This window comes from Astatotilapia calliptera, chromosome 3 (genome assembly GCF_900246225.1).
Source record: "Astatotilapia calliptera chromosome 3, fAstCal1.2, whole genome shotgun sequence".
Taxonomy (NCBI): Eukaryota; Metazoa; Chordata; class Actinopteri; order Cichliformes; family Cichlidae; genus Astatotilapia; species Astatotilapia calliptera.
In genome coordinates, this window is record NC_039304.1 from 15051028 (window position 1) to 15074617 (window position 23590).

General features: G+C 40.4%; 2 protein-coding genes across 2 annotated transcripts; one reads left to right on the forward strand and one right to left on the reverse strand.

The window, feature by feature from the left end:
• The first annotated feature begins 2063 nt into the window (after window positions 1-2063).
• LOC113018671 (butyrophilin subfamily 2 member A2-like) lies at window positions 2064-7560 on the forward strand. The gene is made up of 10 exons (XM_026161971.1): window positions 2064-2661; window positions 2843-2905; window positions 3145-3507; window positions 3611-3904; window positions 4013-4105; window positions 4233-4268; window positions 4369-4383; window positions 5135-5158; window positions 5267-5302; window positions 5398-7560. The coding sequence occupies exons 1-10, from the start codon at window positions 2478-2480 to the stop codon at window positions 6021-6023; spliced, it is 1734 nt and encodes a 577-aa protein (XP_026017756.1). The 5' UTR covers window positions 2064-2477; the 3' UTR covers window positions 6024-7560.
• A 68-nt stretch (window positions 7561-7628) lies between these two features.
• Window positions 7629-23182, reverse strand: LOC113018670 (uncharacterized). The gene is made up of 8 exons (XM_026161970.1): window positions 22990-23182; window positions 16979-17088; window positions 16361-16445; window positions 12492-12687; window positions 11012-12081; window positions 10085-10884; window positions 8944-9150; window positions 7629-8849 (listed from the first exon to the last, which is right to left on the reverse strand). The coding sequence occupies exons 1-8, from the start codon at window positions 23130-23132 to the stop codon at window positions 8605-8607; spliced, it is 2856 nt and encodes a 951-aa protein (XP_026017755.1). The 5' UTR covers window positions 23133-23182; the 3' UTR covers window positions 7629-8604.
• Window positions 23183-23590: the final 408 nt, after the last annotated feature.

A 23590-nucleotide genomic window follows, 5' to 3' on the forward strand; every position in this document is an offset into this window, starting at 1 on the left:
TCTGCCACCTTTAGTCGTTTTCAGTGTCACTGTCTCCAACCCGTACATCACCTCGTTACCACCTTATATACAGTTGGGTGTCTGTTATTGTCATTTTTTAAATTTTTCTGTTTTTACTTTAGAGAATAAATACTGTACATCATGATGTGTCATCAAAACTGATTTAAATATCAATGATGAATGTCATTATCTTGCTAACAGAGTTAGCTTATAAAAACCTCCCCAGTGCCAATAAATATTACACCGCAGTAATTAAGTAATAAACAACAAAACAGTTTTTAACTACTGACGTCTGTTTTTAGTTTAAAAAAAAATTTATTTTTATTTTTTTGCAAAAAATACATTTTTTGGCTAATTAACACAAACTTTCTCTTTTATAATTAGAGGACCGTCTGGGGACTGATCAGAATCTTTTCCTGTAATTTTACACATTTGTTTCTTAAAATTTAACAGTCAGATTCAAACTGAAAGTTTTTTCCATTTACTATAGCAGTTTCTCTATCTCATGGAAAATCTAGTACATAATGCTGGAACTGTACTTCTTTTTCTCATATTGTGATAAGTTTCAGTCATCGGCGTAACTTTGTGCTGAACATTGGGGGTGTCAAGATCTCTGTCTAAATAAATAAATAAATATAATATATTTGGGTAAATTTCCAGATGATTAAACATGCAACTAATTTGCTGGTAATACCTGAAACTAATTATTGGGGGGGGGGGAATTACGCCCCTAGTTTGAGTGGTCTATCATTGGTCTATCAGTGGTCTATCATTGCCGATATCATTACAATACTGATATTTTTAGCTAATAAACACCAGCTTATGTAGGGGAGATCCGTGTGTCATAATAACTTATGAGATGAATGATCAATTTGCAAACTCTGATTTTTCATTTTAATCACCACTAAATCACTGTGAGTTTTATTTTCCACAATAATTAGTTAACACAACAAAACACCTTTCAGCTTTTCATTAATTTTGAAACTGGGACTTTTATAAATAAAACAGACAAAACGTTCAGACATTTTTATTTTTTCATTTCAAATAAATAAATAAATAAATAAATATCTGACACAATTCAGAGGGCTACATACCGAACAGAGGATAGAAACAATGTATCGATCCTATATCGCTGGTTTTGCAAGACCTGTCAGCAGTCTGGAGTTGCTTCACACTGAAAGCATTTGGAGCCTCGCTACATGCTGCCAAACCGGCATTTAATCTCCGAGCAACCTATCCCAGAAATGTGAAGCAAGTGCGTAAGTTCATCTCTGAATGTTTTTAAAGCATTCCTACATTAAGCTTTACAGCCGATATATGCAGCTCAGAGGTCTGTGCGTTGTCATTATTAAATCTGACCGTTCAATGGATAGACTCAAGTCTTTCTTTGGAAAAAGCAGTGTTGCAGACGAAACCGTTTCGTGGTTAAAAAAAACAGGAACTATGAAAAAGAAGTTTTTTATACTTGTGTTAAGCTGTGTGTAGAAATTAGACAAAATTCAGTCTCAGGTTAAATGTGATAGAAACAGCTTCCGTCTTGATAAAATATGAGTGTCATGAAGCCATGGTTGCATTTATTTGCACTGCTTTCCAGTCTGGGTGTCAATTTATGTTCAGCTTTAAGTATAAAAGGGTCCATTCTACAATGTGTTGTTATTGTTTTTTAAGTTGTTGAATATAAACATTATTTTTGTGCTGATACTGCACTTCTTTTTTTTTTTTCCAGAGCCAAAGAGTTTTTTTAAATATGCATAGAATTGCATTTTGAATTACTTTTTGAATATTTCTTAAAATACTTAGATTTAAAGTTCTACCAAAAGTTGAAATAAAAAGAACAGTATTGGTGAACTTTAAATATTTTGGGTGCAATGTATTTTTGCATACGGGTATAATAGAATAGCTTTGGAGTTTTGTTTTTTAAAACTTGAGTATGTACTTATACAAAATGCAACAAGACCTAAAAAACTGTTTTATTGATTATAAAATACACTATATCAGATTCATATCAGTATCGGCAGATATCCAAATTTATGATATCGGTATCGGACATAAAAAGTGGTATGAGCCATTTTAGTTTGTATGAGGGCACAGAGCTGCACGCCATCGACCCAGTCTGCGGCTCTTTTTCAAAGTCTGCAGTCATTCGTAGCGATGCATGAAACAAAATCACGTGGCCGATACAAACTACGGTGACCGTTAAGTTACATACGGGCAACCTACGTTGAGCGTGTCACGTGAAACAAACGCAAACGGAGAGTAGCGTTACACTGAAGTCAAAAACATTTTAGATTCACATTAAGTCTTTTTTAAAAAATCATAGCGATTGTAATCATCACTGTATGTGTGGCGATGTTCGCGCAAAGTTTCGCTGAGATTGGCCCAAACGGGAGACGTTGTACTTACAGACATCCTGAGATCGATATAATAAAAGTTGTTTCAGAGTTCAAATCCTCGTCTCTCCGCCCTCTCCGACGAAAATGAAAATGAAAGTGAAAGTAAGAGTAACGCAAGCAGCAAGCTATCGAGGTCAGCGGAGAAACTGCAGAGAAAGAAAGGACTACCCGGACTGCTGGATTTCACGTTTTCTCGTCCCTCCCTTTAAGCTGCACATCTCTGACTGTGTGAGGGTGATTTCTCGGTGGAGCTACAGAAACACGATGGGTAGGTCGATACTGATCACTTGTTTTGTCGTTTAGCAGCATGCTAATCGTGAACTAGCCCTCGGCCCTTTTTTTCTGCCGTCAACATTAAACGCTTGTTTTCTTAAGCGTTGCTGGATTTGAGTTATGGGGAGGAAATTATAACGTCTCCTTACAATTTTCCGTCACCTCCCTTTTTACAGATCGACGGGTGACAGGTCTGTGTCTCCTGACGCTGTTTATATCTTCCTGCACTGCTGCTCCCAGTAAGTCTCTGATTAGTAGCACACAAACACACACACACACACAATCTCAGTGTCTGATTCTGCTCATACCTTTAATGTTTCTGATTTTTTCAAGTTTAGCCATGTTATTGTTACTTCTCTTGCTAAACCTGGAAACTTGATTGACTTCGTTATAATAAGATTTATCTTTCTGTGTTTAACCATCTTTTCCACTCTGTCAGTGTAAAAGATAAATGATGCCAGCGTTATTTATCTTACAGCTTCAACCAACTTGGTGGTTACCACCACTTCTCCTGTCACTGGGACTCGTGGCCATCAGGTCACATTGCCGTGCTGGCTCAGTCCACAGCAAAATGCAGAGGAGCTGGAGGTACGCTGGTACCGTACTAATCGCTTTGACAGCCCGGTAATGCACTACCAGTCAAAAAAGTTCAAATATCAAGAACCTGCCTACGTTGGCCGAGTCTCATTTGGACTCAAGGATGCAGCGTCAGGCGGGCTGAAATCAGGCGATGTGAGCCTGAAGCTGCTGAACGTCACAACTGAGGATACAGGAGATTTTTTTTGTTATGTCAGCAGCAACCAGGGATATGATAGTGCACCTGTTAATCTACTCGTGACAGGTGAGTGACTTAGGGGTGGAAATGTATATATGATGTTTAAAGCTTTGCTCTAAACCGTCGCATTAAAATGTTCTTCATCTTCCTCCTCGGACACTTTATCTAGCTTCGGGAAGTCCTCCTTTTCTATCAGTAGTGTGGGGAGAAAATGACAAGGTGAACGTGAGCTGTGAATCTGAAGGCTGGTATCCACAGCCTGTGCTGCGCTGGTCAGACAAGAAGCAGGATGTGAAACCTCAAAGTCTGGTGTACAGAAATCTGTCTTCTGGACTTTTTTTAGTCCACAGTTGGCTTCTTCTTTCCTCCACCTCTGAGCCTTCCTGCTCAGTGGGTCTCTCTGATAAAGAGGTAAAGGAGGCCAAAGTCAGCCTGGGAACTCTTCATAAGACTCTTGAACCTGGTAAAGAGACTTTTTGTGTGTGTGTAATAGTTATATTATGTTTATTTGTTTTTGATTGTAAATACAGTAAAAGCTGAAATACAAGATTTCTTGCTTTTTGTTTATTAGAGTCCTCGCCAGGTGGGTGGGTGGCCTTTGCACTGCTTCTTATAGCTGCATTAGTGTTGGCTGCATTGGGAGTGATGTACTACAGAAAGAAAGGTACCGAATACATACACAATACATTTATATAATATCTTTAAATATATAACACTTTAAAGTTGTCACTGTCATAAGAAAGTGTTCACTGTCTGAAATTAAATCCTGATATGTTTGTTTTGTGTTTCAGTGAGGAACGCCCAATCAGGAAGAGACCAAATTGATGGTAAGAAAGAGCACACGACAAGTTCAAATTAATGCTCTCAGTTATATAAATATGTGTCCGGGCGGAAAATGAATCCTGACATGAATATTTTGTGTTTCAGGGAACGGCTTAAGTGGTAAGAACGTCACACTGAACAAATCATTTTTCACATCAGCTGTGGTTTTGTTATATATGTAATAACGGGATAAAAGAATGATGCATTTGCTTGAAGATGGAGCAAAGTCAGCCTCTGACACAACCTGGATCCTACTTCTCTCTGTGATTTGTTATCCCCATGCTGGTGTTGTGCTTACATCATCATCATAATGTTGGTCCAGGATCAATATTGCAAGTCTCCAATCATATTGTCTGAGCACTTCGTTAGCATTAGCCAAGAAGTTAGCTGATGCTTTAAAAACTGTCACTAGGAAACCAACAGGAGTAGCTTAAATTTGGCTAACAGCAAAGCTAATCTGATAATATATTTGTTATACTGAAAAAAATAATAAGTAAAACACTCAAAATACTTGTCATGTCTTTCAGAAGAGAGTTTTATCTAAGCCAAGACAGTTTATTCTTTTTCCCCCACACTGCAAAAATGGACATCACAACATTGTGATTGGTTGGTTGCAATCTTGATCCTGGACCTAGAGTTTTATGATGATGCAGGAACAACACCAACATGGAGATATCAGATACACCTCCTACATTGCAAAAGTTATAGGATTGCAGTATCCCACACTGACCCATCAGTATCACTGTGGAAAGCTACACAAGACATTCTTTAATCATTTGCACAGTGTTGACATGACAAAGAAATCTGATTCAAATGATTCTTCCATTAAAACGAAAAATACAGATAAACTATTTGTTGTATTTCTCTGCAGAGACTGATAAACTTTTAGCAGGAGGTAAGACGTTACTAAAGCTGTCCTTGTTCTTAGAATCACGGTGACACATGAAGGTTATGTCATTAGGACATAATATTATAAACACATGTATTCTCTATTTCCCCACAGAAGATGGACGTCTTTCAGAAGCTAGAAATCATTATGGTAATAACTTCATTCATTTTGTTGACAATCTCACATTTTCACAATTTTTTCTCTTTCATGACTTTTGTCACTCTTTCTGATTCAATTTTCAACAGTTAATGTTAAACTTGAGGACAGAAACAACCCATACCTCAAGGTTGTAGGCAACAGAGTGAGAGAGGCCCACCCAGATGATCTTCCTGGAAAGTCTTTTCCTGATGGAGAGATGGTTACCTGTGTCACAGCTATCAAAGGAACATCTGGCTTCTCTTCTGGAAAACACTACTGGGAGGTTTCTATGAGGAGAATTAACACAGATGAGAAGCTAGGCATCAAACAGTCCTGGTGGGTAGGAGTTACAAGTGCAGCTGAAATCCCCAGTAATTCATCCACATCTTTTCCAAACACATCGAATGGTTTCTGGTTTCTGTCTTCGTCTCCCAAAAGAGCAAATAGTTTTCAGTTTAGCACACAACCTGAGATTTCAATACCTTTCCATTCAAGACCAGAGACGGTCGGTGTGTATTTGGATTGTGACAGTGGTGAGCTTTCATTTTATAATGTAGAAGAGAAAACACTAATTGGATCTTTCACGGCTACATTCAAAGGTGAAATCTTTCCATTATTTAACCCTGGAAAAGGTGACACATCACCTATGGAGGTAGTACAGAGGGAAGTACAGAGTCAAACAGGTGATGAAGGAAACTGTGCAGAATCAGTTGAGAACAAGACTGAAACTTAATATTGTAAGTAAGGAAAACTGTACAAGCTGAAACATTTTCTTTGTTTTTATGGGAAAAGTAATGAATGACCTCACATTACTTTTATACTGACTTACTGAGACATTAAATCCATCAATTCTGTCTCATGTTCAGGTTATTTATACCGTTTAAAAATTTGGAGGTCATATTAACTCAAACTCCATGGCTGCAGCATCATTTTATGTAAATACAATTGAAACTATGAATTTCTTGCTTATGGTTAAAAAAGTTAAATAATATCTATTAAAATTTAGGCAGGCAAACAAGAAAGAAAACCTTTATGCCTTTAACACATTCGATTCCAAGTGGAAGCAAAATACGATAAACAAAATGAGTAGTGCTGTGGAGGTTTTTTTGTAAACTAAAACAATGGCTGCTCTAAAATTCTATACACAGGTAATGGACTATTTCTGTTAGCAGTGTGTTACTGTGCTTCTGCCAGTGGTAAAGAGGGCAAACTTTCTTATCATCATCCTGGGAATAAAAGCTCCTTACCTTTGTGATATTCCCTAAATGATAAAATCCTGGAATGTGAGGTCACTGCCTTGCATCTCCAACTTGTGTGAAACAACAGTTAATGTGCGTAATGATGACGATAGTGCCATAAATTATGATTCTTGATAAGCTAACACAAATACCACAGGGTTAGCTTATCAATAACTGATCATTGATAGTTTATCACTGTTACAAACCAAAAATATGACAAAATAGTAAAATACTACCAAAAATATTAATACAAACAGAGAACACTACACATCCAGCCATCAGTATCTGACAGTGTTTCAGTGATGCAATGATTACTGTGGTTGTTGACAAAGCTGACCCTGTGGTAACACAGAGCACAATAATTGATCCTGGAGAATACCACAGATCTGTACATAGTAGTTAGTATCACTCAGTACCTTCTTCTTATACCCAAGTGTGTAGGATACTGTGATTGCAGCAGTGTCTGTGGCTTGGTTAGTTTTACAGTTGTTCTCAAACCCCTCTCGTCTTAATGTGGAACCAATGTTGGATGTTGCGTGTTTTACTTTGTATACCGAGTGTATTTGTATGCCAATAACACCATCTCGTTTTATTTATACTGTGATTAGGACATGTGTTGCTTGTGCAGTAGCTATAAGATTTGTTAGCATCACATGACCATTTTTAAGTTTCTTTTTTGGTGTGGGGGTGAGGGTGTACTGATGTGTTAGATCACTTTCCATTTTAAATTTTGTGATGGGTCACTACTGTAGTGGTCTTTGTATTGTTGTCAAGTTTTGATGGTATGCATATGTAAATAGAATAGCCTTTCAAATACTCTGAATTAAGCATTACAGTAATTAGCATGCATTTTGAATACTAATCAGAAAGCAGTGTACCTGACAACATGTTGTTTGTGTACTGCAAAGCTCTGATATTTTTCGTTGTGTTTGTAAAACAATGTAAAAGATTGATGTGCATTTTGTTTGATAATGTTGACATTTTGCAGAGCTGCCTCTTTTTTTTTTTTTAAATAAACAAAATCGATACAGGATGAGAAAATTTGTCATTTCATTTTTCTTGTCTTCAGCTTACACAAACCAGTTTACGAAAACACAGCAAAATGTCATACACTTTAATAAGTACAGATAGTATTTACAGTATGTACACAATAACACAATACTTTGTAATCACTACTGCATACTTTGATAGATTAGTAAGTATTTACATTGTGAATAAGACCATATGTTGATTTTGAAATACAATTATTTTTTTTAAATTATGTTACGCAATAAATTCAGGCGTGCCTTGATACATACTAGTTCGACTATGATCATGGTACAGAGGTTTGCAAAAAACACTTCACAGGTGCATCATGGTCCGAGATTTTGAAGAATACTTTAATACACTCTTCATGTGGGAGCCATGAGTTGGGAGAACAACGTCAGTCAGTATCAAACACAAACTATACAGTTTCATACATTTTTTTCACATGACATGTAGTCTAGTTATAAAGATCAGAACCACTGGTTTCTTCTTCCAAAGCTTTACACATTCATGTTTGGTCTTCAGCCTTCAGTGGAAAGAAATGCTGGACCAAGGACTAACTGCTGTAGTCACAGACCTTTGTTGCTTGTTTCTTCTCTCTCTCCGTTACACTCACTCGCTTGCCACTGTTTTGTAGTAAAGCAAAATGACATAAAAAAATAATAATAAAATAATACAAAAAAAAAAAATCATTCGTTGTGTTTCAATGCATATTCACACAAAAGTACATTTTTGTACAACCGCTTGAAGACATTTAAAAAAAAAAAAAAAAAAAAGAGACACCGGGCATCCGCAACACCGAGTACACTCATCATCCTTAACTGGAGTAACCCATCTGTCTTCTTAGCTTACTCATTGTTATTACACTACTCCCATATGACCAGAGACGGGGAATGCAGCTATACTTCAGAGTACGGCACCCATGTAAAAAATAAAATAAAAATAAAGGGGAAAGAGAAACTGCGTCCGATCGTGATCTAGAGTTTTTCCTCTTCATTGTGATTGCTGGTGGTTTTTACATTATGATATCTGTCCTGCTAGCGCTCGGCCCTAGCAGACTGCAGCCGCGCTCTCCCTCCTCCCCTGCTTCTTCAGCAGCTGGATGCGGTTGTGGACGTAGAACTTGATCGCCCTCCAGTCTCGCTGGTTGCTCACCAACAGAGGGCAGAGTTCGAGGCATCGTTCGCAGTCCGCCTTCGCAGGGACGCGCAGTTCCATGAGGTTTCTCTTCAGGTGAGTCTCCACTGCTACACGCTCGGCTTCTGACCAGGGACGCTTCAGGACGCCGCGCTTCCCTGTGTGACCGAGGCAGAGGAGTGACACGGTTTAATGACTGAAGTATTAACACAGATGTTTGTGAGGTCACGCACTAATGATGACAGATTTTACCTGATTTAGGTGGAATGTTTCTTCTCTTATGGGCATTAGCTAAAGACGGGCTGACGACAGGTGATGGAACGGGCGCCTTTTTCTTCCGCGGAGGTCGGCCCGGTCCCTTCTTTTTCACCGTGACCTCTGTCTTCTCTTTAATTTCCTCTTTCACTTCCTCTGCCTCAGAATCTTCTGAGAAGGAATCTGCCGAGTTGCCAGACATGACTGCATGAAAAGAGATCAAACAGAGGTTAGTTATCCAAACGTACTAGCAAAGCAAAACTGTTCAACCACACGGTTAATGTTACTTCAAATGGTAATAAATAAGTTCAAAGTTGTAAAATGTTCTTCTCAGACAAAATGATGAAGTTTTTTCTCGAGGGCTTAAAATGGGTCTCGGATTTGTAAACTTCCTCTCATGGGTGTGTTGCAGTTTAAATTGGAGACTACAGTATTTAAATAATGTTGCATGAAAATAACTGAATACATTTTAAAAATGAAATTTCAGTAACTACTTTGCATTTTTAGAACTACAATTTACATTATTCAAGTTTTTAAAATGAGCCAGCCAGCAGGTGTTTGATTTAGCATAACATAGCATAATGACTGGCTAATCGTTTTCCCTGTTGATTTTATGCAAAGCAAAGCTAACCAGCAGCTGGCTGATGCTCATTTTTTAGAGATGAGCCGGAGTTCCATTGATACTCTTATTTTATTCAATGAGCACACTACATTTCCCTGAGTCACTCAAACACACTGACAATTCTTTACCCTTGTTTAAAAAACAACCCCCCCTCCCCCGCCAAGTTTCATATTAACCTCTAGTGCCATCTAGCTGCACTAGTTTGTTTTAAATCCATGAAAGCTGCACTCTTATTGTTTGCACTGAAGCACCGCAGCAAATTCCTAATGTTGTAAACCTCAACATCTGGCAATAAACCCATTCTGATTCTGATTCTGATTCTCTTAACCGGTGAAATTAGGGTTCACTGAACTTTCTAAAAAAAATTTTAAAAAAGAAAAGAAAAAAAAAAGAAGACAGAAATTCATGCATTAAATAGACGTTGATGGGCAAACACTCCTCAAACACTCAATCATTTCTACTGAATAGAAAAAAATTAAGTTAAAAAAAAAAAAAAAAAAAAAAGGGTTTCCTTACCGTCCAACTCGAGGCAGATGTGCTGCAGGCTCATCCCTCTGAAAAGCACTCCCTCCCTCTCTCCATAGAGAACGACTCGACCCACACGACCCATCAGTGCTGGGTCTCGTATGATAGTGGAGCAGTTCTGGATCACGTGGTACTCGTGCTCCAGGAAGTCCTCCAGCCGTTTGATGGCTCCTCCCTGGGTGTCACCCTCCTCCAGCAGTAGCAGCTGGGTAAGGATGGCAACCTGTCGCCGCACTCGTGTTGCCGTTAATGCTCCGGGGTTTTTAGCACCACTGGCTCGAGCCAGGTTTCTCAGGAGGTCTGTGCCACGGAGTGGGGTAGCAGGGGAGTGGTAGGGCCGGGAGAAGACGTAGGGGCTCTCTGGGTCCACCCCTACGTTGGGGCTGGTTCGAAGAAGCAGGTCGAGGCAGGATTCGCAGTGTGGCGGGAGAATTAGTGGCTGAATGCGCCCTCGCTTGCCTAAGACACCAGCCCGTGGGAGATGACACAAGACCTGGCGCTCAAAGGGGGACAGGAAAGCTTCCATGCCAGAAGGGGAGCTGTTGCTGGCGTTGGGCTGAGGGGTGATGCGGTTACGGTAGTCCTGGATAGTGAGCTTGGCCACCTCGCATTCTCGGTGGCGATTGTAGAGGATGAGCAGAGAGAGGCTGGAGTGGCAGAGCAGGCGCCAGGCCTCGGCAGAATGAGGAGAACGAGTCAAAGAAAGGAAGGAGGAGTGCTGCTGACGACGGAGATACAGGACCAGGCAAGAAAGGGAGGAGAGTAGTGGAGACATGTGATGTCTGTGTGTGCTGGAAAGGGAAGAAAGAGAAACATGCTTTTAAATTAACAGTTGAATCTCAACCAACTTTCAAAAAACCTCAAACATAAAAACACTCAGATACAGCAGAGCAGAAAAAAGACAATAATTCACCACACCTTACAATCTCTCCATTCTTCTCTTCAGGTGCATCGTCCTCCCCTTCCGCGCTCAGCTCCAGCTCTTCATCTGGATCGATGTCTGGGTCCGGTGTAGGAGGTGGAACTAACTCCTCTTGATTTCTTGGACTCTCCACTTCGACTTTTTGCTGTTCTTCATGCTTTTCTTTCTTCATCCTCCGGCCCCTTCTGGGGGTAGACAGTGGCGGAGGTGACGGACTCTTTACCCGGGGCACCATCGGGGGTGCTGGGGGTTTTGTAGCGGGCAGTGGTAAGCTGGGTGCTTTCTTAGCAGCTGCAGGCTGAGCCGAAGCATTTGGTGAAAGCGAAAGGGAGAACGAGACGGCGCCTGTGCTCGAACGGGTGGCAGGTGATTCCCTCTCCCTGGGGAAGAGAGATGGGGGAGTTGGGTTGGAGGAGGACGACTGAGGGACTGCGAAGGAATGACTGTGAGTAGCAGAGGTGGAGGATGAAGAGGGGTGGGGTTGCGAGGCGCTGCCATTTGAAGAGCTGTGCGTGTGGAGGTGAGCCAGCTCCATGGCTGTTCTGACTTCCGGTTGGTTGGCGTGGTGCTTCTCCAGGTGGCGTGCCAGGGATCGGTAGTGCCGGCCGCAGTACGGGCAGTGCTGCCGCCGGCTCACCGTGGGACTACTAGAACTGCCGATGTTTATGTTGATGTTATTGTTTATGTTAGTGGTTGGGGGTGTCAGAGAACTGACTGCGGGCTGGGATCTAGGTGGGGGTGCAACAGGTGTCGGGCGGGAGAAGGAGGAGCAGGGGCGCCCAGGTCCTCTGGAAGAAGTGGGCGCATTATTCTTCTTCTTCGAATTGACCGCCGCAGGCAACTTGCGTTTCTTGCGGCGCCGAAGCATTCGACCCCTTATCTCTTCCATTTCCTCTTCTTCATCATCGTCGTCGTCGTCATCATCTTCCTCCTCTTCATCCTCCTCCCGGTCTGAGTCACTGGGTTCAGAGTGGGTGAGTGGGGAGGAAGAGGGCGATAATGACCACGAGGGGGTAAGGTAATCAGAAACAGAGAGCGATAGTGGGTGGGGGCCAGCCTCTTCCTCCTAAATGGACAGATTAAAAAAAAATAAAAGATGTATTTTTTTTTTTAGTTCACAGGCAAAAATCAAAAAGAAAAAAGTCCTCATGTGTGTCTCTCAATCGTTTCAAACTTCATTCTGTCTGCAGTGCCCATTTGAGAGTCTCCTGGATCCTACTGAGGACACAGTCACGTTTATGAACGGGAAAATAATTCCCCACACAGCTACCATCTGTAGCTTTTAGCATTAGGGCTTAAAGCTTGATTATGCATTGGTGGACTGTCACCTCATAGCAACAGGGGTCTATGACACAGAACAATTGTAAGGAAAACTCTTAGAAGGCTCTAGTCGCAGTTGAGCTTTTATCTTTTCATGCCAGAGACAAATACAGAATAACACCAAACATGTCACGTTTCCATCAGTTGGTAACTCACCATTGCATTCTCGCCCCAGTCCGTTAGGCTGTAGTCCACTGTGATCTCCTCCCCTTTGGCGATGTCTCGGATCGCTATGACAACTAATCGCACCTGGGTTCCGCAGTGGACTTCTCGAATCCGGCAGTTTGGCGGAGGGTGGAAGAGCACGGGTCCTCGAACACCACTTCCCCCCTCCTCCCCCAACTCTGGCACACTAGAAAACATGATGTCAAACTTGATTTAAACACAAGTGGTCCACATAAAGGCTTGAACAAATCAAAACAATTCAACAAGTCTTAGCAGGGCTCTAGACTAACTTTTTGCCATGGGTGTACCGGTACGCCTAACTTTAAAAAGTTAGGCGTACCGGCACAAAAGTTAGGCGCACACAAATTTTATAATAATTGATATAATATAATGTGTTTTTCTGGATACACTGTGCTTTTTCAGCATTCAAAGATTGATGACACCGTGTCAGAGCACTGGCTATGAATTTCAGAAGGATCAGGCCTTAACTTAACAGAAAAGTTAGCAATAGTTCGTTTCCTATTACAGCTACATCCACTTCTGTTGTGCCTAGGCTGCTCACTAGGGCTGGGTATCATCACTGATTTCTATAATCCATTTGATTCCGGTTTTCAAAGTCCCGATTCGATTCAATTTAGCCTCAGATAGTCAGAAATATTATAACTCTGATCATTTATCAGTACTGACTTCATCAGAATTGTGAGCATCACAGCAGATGCCTTTGTGTGAAAGTAACTGAGAATAAAACACAGAAAAACATGAAGGAGATTTTCCTGGTCTGGCTTTTTATAGCAGATAACCTTAAAAATATTCTACAATGTTCTGCATATAAAGTTAAAATTTCTTCAGTATTGAACAACAGAAAAAAATAGGCTTTCTTGTCCGAGGTCATTTAAGTGAAAAAAAGAAAAAGAAAAGAAAAGACAGCAGCGCTGTAAACAACGGTAGACTGGTGGGTAATAAGCGAATGAATAATACACAAAACAGAGATTGGAGACGGGAAACTGTTCTTGAAGTACAGAGAGAGAGCTAGCTGTGCATGGAGTGTGATTTTAATAGTCGTGGAAGCAAAACAGCAAAATTCACGACGACATTGATCAAATGTGAAGCGCAGTTTGCTGCTTCTTTTGCTGCTTCTTTTGCTGCTGGCTCGGTGAATTTTGGTTGGAGAGAGACAAAACCTGCAGCTCAGAATCAGCACAAAAAGACGTAATCACAGCGCGGACCGGACGCATCAGAACCGCAAGCTCCGACAGCGTGTCCGTCTACGGGCCGTCGGGTGAGAAAGCCGAGAAAGACAAAGTTGATTCTGATGCGTCGGTCCGTTCTGTGTTTACGTCTTTGTGTGGAATCCGTGTACCTGCTCTCATTTGCTGTTTGGTTGTTGTTGAAATGGTTTTGTGAGCTTTAATCTGAGAATCTGGCGTTTCTGGCAAAACACAGTTATATTTAAAAGTCGATTCAGGATTTAATGAATTGATATCGCTTTATTCAAGCTACTCACCTCCCACTTCCACCTGCACTTTCAACTGGACCACGGCCAATCAGAGAGGTCCTGCCCCTTACTATCTCTGATTGGTTTAGTCCACGATAGGGGCATAATGTGTGTCTGTTGTTGACCACAGGGAAGGTTGCAGATTTTTTTTTTTTTTTTTCCCTACCCGAACAGTTGGTCTCACAGGTGCAACCAAATATTTTTTTTTTTTTAGTCGCACCACTGAAAAATTTGGTCGTATTTGTGACCAAATTGGTCGCACTCTAGAGCCCTCCTTAGCCATTACTCCAGTTAATCAACTGAAAGTGTTTTACAAGAAGGCCACAATAAAACCAACCTGCGTCAACATGAATATGGTATCTGCTGGGAGTGTGGTGCATTAATAAAAATCAGTCACATGTTTATGCTAAAGCCAGTTTAGTTATTTTTTCTCTGCAGTTATATTTATACTAGAGATGGCACGATACCACTTTTTTATGTCCGATACCGATATCATAAATTTGGATATCTGCCGATACCGATATGAATCCGATATAGTGTTTTTTAATCAACAAAACTGTTTTTTAAATATCTTGCTGCATTTTGTATAAGTTCATACTCAAGTTTAAAACAACAACTACACTAAAGCTATTCTGTTATACCTGTATCCAAAAAAAATATTTCATAGTTCAGCAATACTGATCAATCTAATAAACTTAAACCTACACCATCCTCCCTATTCTGGTATTTTAAAGAGTACTTAGCGTAAATATTAAGCAACCTAACTAATAGGGTTCCAACTCCCAGCAACAACAAAAATAAATAAATAAAAAATAGGGAACCACCCCTCACGCTCCACCTCTTGATGCTTAATCGACGTAATCAACCTTAATTTGATGCAGTGTGAAAAAAAATGCACAGAAATCAATTATTTTTCAAGAAATATTAAATAGATTCAACATCTTTCTTCAACAAAATTGCAGACGGCACAGATGGTACCTTCACAAAGGAAAAAGTACTATAGCTTACTAGGGTATATATATTAGACTTAATAGTTACTATATACAGTAATGGACTTCTATTCATTTTACATCAAATTAAAACTTTGGGTGTCAGATAATTATTTATTAAAAGCTTGACATTTTAAATGAGAATAAGAAAGAAAAGTATGTCTTTGTGCCCCCTTTTCCCTGTTAATGCCCTATCGGCCCCCCTGGCTAAACTTTGCTAGATCCGCCCCTGCACAGTTACCAGCGTCAGCTACGTAGAAAAAGATCCTGGTGTAGAAAGTAATATTAAATACATTCTAACAACAGCTGATCAAGCTTAAACGTGCTGCTGTTGTTCAGCCGCTGGTTTCCTCTTTCTGGTGCAAAGTGGGCCAAAAACAAACAAGAGAGACGGACTCGCGACAGAAAAGCCGATCAGCTGATCGTTAAGCAGTTTCATGATTGAAGTAGCAGCCGGAGAGCGAGAGGCAGTCGCTTGTTAAGCTTAACGCAGGAATGCTTTACAAACATTCAGAGATGGACTTACACACTTGCTTTACTTCTCTCGGGGATAACTTTGTCGGAGATGAAATGCCGGGTTGCTAGCGAAGCTCCACATGCTATCCAGACCACCGACAGGTCCCGCATGCCACAGCCGCTCTATCACGTGATGCATACTGCTCCGAGTGCTAACGTTCTGAGGTGAGTTACGGCGTGTTGCAAGTTTTGTGAGGTGCTTTCGTGATATTTAATGGATCGGATTACATTTTTTATTTTTCTCCGATATCCGATCCAGTAATTTAGGTCAGTATCGGACCGATACCGATACGTAATATCGGATCGGTCCATCTCTAATTTATACAGGTACACTGCTTGCTTCACAGGCCTGAACATGACTATCATTCAGTGGGAAATTTCAAAAAAAGCAAAACACATGGATGCACATAAAAACTTACAAATCATCAACCTCACAGTTTGGTTTTTTTGGTGTAAAATCACCATCTGAATGGCCTAACCAACTTAGCAATTTCCTTTCATATAATGAAACTTTCCTTTACAGTTGAACCAGAAAGTTGCAGCTCTCTGCCTCTTTTCCATTTCAGTGACTTTCTGAAGCCTCTGTACCCCTACGTGGCTCCACGTCTTTACATGTGTGTGGTTTCAAAATGACAATGAAAAGCACATATGAATGTTCTGAGGTTGATGAATGTAGGAGCCTTGCTTTTTCGTCAGCGAAAAAACAAACTCAATTTAGCACCTCTCTTGAAACTTTCTGCCTACAGAATTAACTTTCCTTTTCTGTGACACTGTGCTAGCTTGCAGGTGTGGCTAGCTCCACATGAGTCTTTTTTTCCCCTCAAAGATCATCTGAGCAAAGTGGTGAGGGTCCTACTTACCAGAGCTGAGTGGGGTCAGGCAGGTAGTAGGGACTCCCTGGTGGAGGGAGGCGGTCTTCTGCACCCTCAGGGTACTGGCCATCACCTGGGACAGAGTAAACGTTTTAAATAGGACCCATTATGCTTCTCCATATTCCTTTTCCCATATATACACAATGTTAAAATGGTGAATTCGTTTATTAAGCATGGCAAGTTTCAAAACTTCAGGTCTGCATGAGCTCAGAACGACCCTGAAGCTTGTTTTTTTTTTTTTATGCTTGGCTCTGTATGCCGTTAAAGGCTATCCATAACAAGGTCCTCTCAGCTACATAGCTTTGGTTGTGGATACAGAATCCCCACCCACTTGCTGCTAAAAATTGAGGGACATCCAATCAGCAAGAAAAGAAAAAAGAAAGTAGCAGTAAATGGAGGTTGCCTTTAAAGTAAAAGAAAACAGATTGAAACAAGCTGTTATATACTGGGTCATCTGAGTTGGAAATTAGCATAATAGCTCCACTCACACTTGTTATCACTTCACAGGTTTGGAAAGTAACATTTTCTTTCTCTCACCTAGGTATCAGTGGACAAAAACACATCAACACCAGGTGGCAAACACATTGTGTGAGTCTTCACATTTACCGGGGCTGTAGCTGTGCTCTGACATGCTCTCCTCCTCTTCATCTTCTGTCACATATGCTCGGTCACACACCTTTACAGGTGTTCCCTTCCTTTTCCTCCCACACACACGGCTGTAGAAACAAAGTCAGGTCTTCATTTAGAAAACAAACAAACAAAAAAACCCAGCACACTCACATGAAGACTTTGTATAAACACGGGAATGGATCGCAGAGCAAACAAAGTGATCATGTGTACCTGCAGCAAAGCAATACAGGTGTATGCTCACGTGGATGACCTACTTAACTAGTCACGGTGGTAAAAAGTGATAAGAAAACCATTTTAAACTTGTGACTTTAAAAAAAATTTTTGGGATATATGATGAGGACTAGAGCAGGATCTAGAAACTTCAGTGGTGGGTTGATCTATTAAAAATGGATTCTGTGACTTTATGCATTTACTACACTGCACATCTACATCAGTGCACCACCTGCTAGTGGGAGAGCAAACAAGGAAAGAAGGAAGCTAACAGGAAACAGTCTGCTGCTGGTGCAGCCAACAGCATTTGTAACTTAACCACAAATTGTGGCTGAGCGAGCTGGCACGACTGATGTCAACACTTTCCCTGTCAGCACCTCTCTTTCTCTCGCGCTCTGACTCGCTGTCACTCTCGTTATGTTGATGCAACATCTGTGTGGAATTTTTTTTATATTGCATTTACTGTAACTTAATATTTAGTTGTCAACTCAACTTCATGTTAATACATCTCAGCTCTACTCTACATATGTGTGTGTGTGTGTGTGTGTGTGTGTGTGTGTGTGTGTGTGTGTGTGTGTGTGTGTGTGTGTGAGAAAGCAGGTGCACTCACAGTGTCAGCAGGGAAAAGAGTAAACTAGTCTGACTTTAAGTGGCAAGAGGATGTGGTAAAATCTTTACAGCTGAGCTGAAATGAGACCAGTTCTAATAAATTAGGTTAATAATAAAAAATAAAATGTGTGCTTTCGATAATTCTTTTACTAATAAATATTCAATTTTCTACATTTTGTTTTATAAAGTTAGGAATGCAGTGTTTAAGTCAAGCCTGATGTCATCACATACATTGAAATATCCCCAGTCTCCTCAATGAGGAATATATTGTACTAGCTCAACACTGGTACTGAATCAGTAATCTGTCTCATCAAATGCCCAAAGTTTAGATATTGTGATCTAACAAATGCTTTAAAAACACAAATACATACAAGTATCACAGAAAATTGTACTAAACCCTACCAAACATATTTAAATTTGTTTGGCATGACTAGCATTGAATTTTGAGATTGACGTAGTTTAAAAAAGAAAAACAACAACAACCAAACAAACTCTAATATAGTACAACACCATGATTGAACAGCTTAAAGAACCACCTCAGCTTGAAGGAATTGTGTTCTCCATGATTTTATCAGGAATTTTGGTCCAGCCTTCTGTACAGCGTAGCTTCAGTTCATTGTGGTTTGGAGGCATTTGTTTATGCTCGAGTCTCGCTTCAGTATTTCAGTTTTGTAGAGGTCTGGACTCTGACTGGGTCATCGCAGCACCTCAATTCTTTTGTTTTTCAGTCATTCTGTTGTAGATTTGCTGCTGTGATTGAGATCACTGTCCTGCTGCTCGACCCAGTTTCTGCCAAGCTTTAGCTGTCAGACAGATAGCCTCACATCTGACTAAAGAATACTTTGGTATACAGAGAGCTCGTGGTTAACTCAATGACTACAAGCTGTTCAGTTATGTGGCTGCACAGAAAACCCAAATCATCACCCCTCCACCACTCTGCTGACAGCTGGTAAGAGGTCATCTGCACTTTGGTCTAAACTAGCCAAAGGATATCGCTCCAGAAGTCTTATGGTTTGCTCAGATGTAACTTTGTAAACATGTTCCTTTTAGAAAACAGACTTCCTCCTAGCAACCTTTTCCAACAAGCCATACTTATTCAGTTTTTTCTAATTGCTCACTGTCATGAACTTTAATATTTAACATGCTAACTGAGGCCTGTAGATCAAGGATGTTAAACGTTAAAGCCCAGGGCCAGAACTGACCAGACTCCAATCTGGCCCACTGGAACGCTTTAGAAAATGTGAAGGAGTGCTTAGATTTTGACCTTTTAGCTGTAATGTTTAATCTTTTTTCAGCTTTTCCTATTGATAAAGTCTCCACCGCCATCATCATTCATACTACACCAAGGTGGTTAAGTCATAGATAAACAACTAAATGACAGAAGTTCATGTTTCTCCGCTATCTACTACAGATTAAATAAAACAGGTCTACTACTTCCATTTCAGTTATAGACGGGCTTTGGTTAAAAAGAAAAAAAAATCAAACACTATGTTGTATAGATTCAAGACACCCGGGGCAGTAAGCTACCAGAACCTTTTCTGTCATTTTATACAATTATCATGCAGAGAGAAAAAAAAAAAAAGATCCATTCTGTTGGTCTATATCTTTTGACTTATTTGAGCTACCCTGAAAAGTTCTGCTGTGCTCAAAGGAGGACATCCTGGCCTTTCCAATGATATCTCATGTGTTCGGGTGGCCTCTTAACTTCAGATAGGCAGGACTTCCCAAAAAGAGTTAAACTATAAGATACTTGCATCCTCGGTTGTCAGGAGGCGTGGAAGGCGTAAAGGTGTACTTGTTTTTACAGGACAACATATATGTTCAGTAACGTTTGTACTGACTGCTGTCTTTATAAATAACACTTCTATATAATTAGTGATTTGCTAAAGAAATCTTTAATGTATTTCACAAACATTAGAAACTTATAACCTCTTATATCAACAGAGTTCACCTATGGAGAACCTGTTCACTTCCGATGAACCCAGTTACATTGACTCTTTGACTTCAATTCACCTACATGGTGAAAAAAATACAATTATTTACACACAAAATAATATTTGTAGATGGATGTAACACTGACTATATGTCTGAACGTTAATTAAAAACTAGGGCTGGGCCATATTATACCGTTCACGGTAATACCGGTATAATGTTAGGCAATGATAGGAAAATGAAATATCGCGATAGAATGGGAGTAAAACGCGCATGCGCAGTGCCTTTGTTTTCATACGCACATGGCCGATTGTTGAGTGAAACAGATGAACCAGAATTGGTTTGTAAAAATGGTGCAACTTCCGTGATGTGGAACTGGTTTGGTGTTTGTCCGTCAGATACACAACAAAGCACATTTTTTTGCAGAACATGCAAGCGGCCGTTGTTATTGTCATATTTGTCGGACTAAGATGCTCTTAAATCTGGGAGTAATCTGGGTCCTAAACTCCGTATGTTTCAGGTCAAACAACACTGCAGCATCACTTAGAGTTAAAAACTGTCTAAATTCTTTCATCTTTAATAAAACGATCAGCATTGCTGCTTTACCAGGTGTAACTATGAAGTTTAACTTCCAGGCATCCATGAAAACAAAAGTTATTACATTTAACGGAGTTAGAAGTTAGCCGGAAGCTAGCGGAAGTTAGCTCGCTAGTTACCTAAGCATGATATTGCATGTTCTGACTGAGAGATTTCTGAAAAAAATCAAACGTACAGCTCTGCTATCACTTCCAACATAAATGAAGACAGGAAACTAAACAGCAATGACGTTTGTAGGGTTACTGAAGTTGGGCTAGCTGGTATATAATGATGTGCTACGTGATCGCTAGCGACACAGCTATGTTAGCATAACATAAACAGTGAAGCTGGAGGACGAACACTAACACTTTTCCACTTATAAAAGTTAACGTGAAGGTTCTTCATGGTTAGAAACAAATGCAATCGCATGGCAGGATGCTGTAAACGGACCAAATTTCAGTCAGGAGAACAACTGAGATAATCCATCCACAATACGAGGTTAGTCATTAATATACTGCAACAACATGGGAATAGAGCAGCTGCCAGAGAATTCAACATTAATGAATCAATGGTACAGAAGTGGAGGAAGCAAGAAGAATGAGTTTAATAAAGTTTGATTTATCTGACTGCTTTGTTTCGCTTAATGTGCCTTATAATCCCGTGCACCTTATGGTCTGAAAAATGCGTACTGCACACTGCAGTTTAATGTTGCAAAGCACCTCTTTTTAACTTCAGTGGATATTATACATGGTTATGCTCAGGATATGTCAGCCCATTTCTACTGGAAATGCCTTTTGGTTAAACTTTCAGCAAGGAATTTGCATTTGCACTGTTACATTTTTATAAAGCTTTAATGTACATAAAAACCAGCTTCTTGTTTAAGTGAAAATAAATGGAAGGTTGTCTTTTTGCGCTAGTAATGTTGTGGAGTTGTATTTTGTCTCGCATCAATTATATCGTCGGTTATATTGTTATCGCAAATTTTCAAATATATATCGTGATAAATATTTTTGGCCATATCGCCCTGCTCTATTAAAAACTATGAATGTTATTCTTTTTTATTATTATTTCTTTTCTTACAGGAAAGGTTACTTTGCCTTTAAAATGCTGGCAGCCTGGTAAAGTGTGTTGATTGTTTGGATAAAGACTCATCGATTGTGAAAGATAAACACAATTTGCAATCATTGGGAGTGTGACTACACAAATTACCATGCACATTAGAAGTTTAAATACCCAGCTTGCTGTGGTGGTGGACCGTAACTATTATTTCGTGGCTGCTGCTAGTTTGTGTGAAATTAAAACGGCAATGGCCTTACACTGAAAACTAACAGATTTTTTAAAAATCGCATCGTGAACATTAGATTACATTGTAGGTCTACAGCTTCAGAGGGCTCAACTCATTCTGCACAATTTTGCCAGCACCCTCAATGAAACAGGAAGTCCTCACGGTGGTAGTTGTCGCCCATTTAGAAATTATCTGACCCCTCTGGACTCTGCACCACCACCTGCTAAGCACTGATGTGAACATGTGCTGCAGATGGTGCCAAGAGTATTAAAACAAAAAACAACCCCCCCCCCCCCCCCCCCCCCCACACACACACACACACACGTAAAAAAGCATGGCGTCAAAGCTGCTGGAGACCAATTCCAAACTACTTCCCAGAAAATCTCTTGCATTATGTCCCTATAAGTTTAATATAAGACAACATATAAGCTTCATAGGGACATATTTGTGTTTAAGTTATTGTTCTACAAACAAATAGATCATTGCATTCAACGGAAAAATAATCTCATGCAGTCTACTCAAATACTACTGGATTTACATCATGTGGCTAACTAATAAAAATGCAGAGAAGAGGTGATCATTGGAGAGGATTAACAAACCCTGATCTACTGCACAGCTATTGTGAGGCTTAACACTACACTTATTAATCAAAAATGGCCCCACCCCTTTAAGCAATCACGTCAGTCTGTAAAAAGGAAATGACCAAAAAAAAGAAAAAAAAGAAGCATGATTAGCAAAACACTGCGTGCCTAATTCACTGAGCACGGTGACAGTTAAGTGTTTTTGGGGGCATTTTGGTCGCGGTCAGCAACTTTGTTTACTTACACCACACAAGCCACGAGTCATGATCTACAGCAGCTGAGCACTCGAGAAGTGCTGAGAGCTGAACGACATTGTCTTTGAATAATACGTTCAGTCTAAGAAATCATATGACTGACGTTACCGAGGAGAGGGAGAGATATAACTGACAGTCTGGGTTACACAGCTGACGGCTCCTGTTGAGGACATGCTAACATTAATGCTAAACCACGGCTAGCCCCGTTAGCTTCCAACGGCTAACGTTGGTACTTCTGTCCCGTCAAAATCTCAAAAAATAAAAGGATGGCGCTTAAATGCACAGCGGGTTGGATGGGGGAGAGATGCACCTTCGCCGGGCACACCAGCTGCAACCCGCAGCTGAACGAAAATCACTTTCCATTCCCCGTTTTCTGCAATATTACGCTGAAATCATGCACGCGAAAAAAGGGCTTCTAATGGTAACTAAAGAGACGCGCACGGCGCGTGCGTCTACGGCGTTGCATTTTGCTCACAAATCTCCGCTGAGAAAAAAGGATCGCTCGCGGCCACAAACCGGAGGCTCGCCGGTCTCACTCACCCCCGTGGTGGCGGCGGTTTGCTTCCATCCCCGTCGCTGTCGAGGGTCGGTGGCTCCCGGTAGTCAAAAGGCGACCGAACATTCTCCGCCATTAGAACTGCCTTCCCTACCTCTCGCGCTCCGGTAGATTGCACAACGCGCATGTGCACAACATCCTTTGGGGTTCTATTGGTAAAATGGGGTGCACTCACCTCTATGAGCGAGAAGCTAGTTTAATTTTATTGCCGTGTTATTTATGTATATGTTTACTTCATATGACGACAGTTTAACTTTCAAAGACCTAAAACAGAAATAAAGACTAGCAGCAGACACGAGTGAAATACAACTAATATAACTATACCTGCTAAATACACGTATCCAAGTGCGTTTAAATTTCGTATACCTCACGATAACACAGAAGAGCATTTTAAAGTCTAGGCTGTTTTACAGCTTTAGTCATTACGTCTCAGATTACAGTCTTTCATACCCTCAATCCCAGTGAAAACCAACTAAATGTTAGTGTATAATATACAGAATGATTATACGTTGATAAAATTGCCCTAACTTTTAAGCTGAAAAGCTAAATAAACATTTTTAATTACCATCTGCAAAATGGACTATC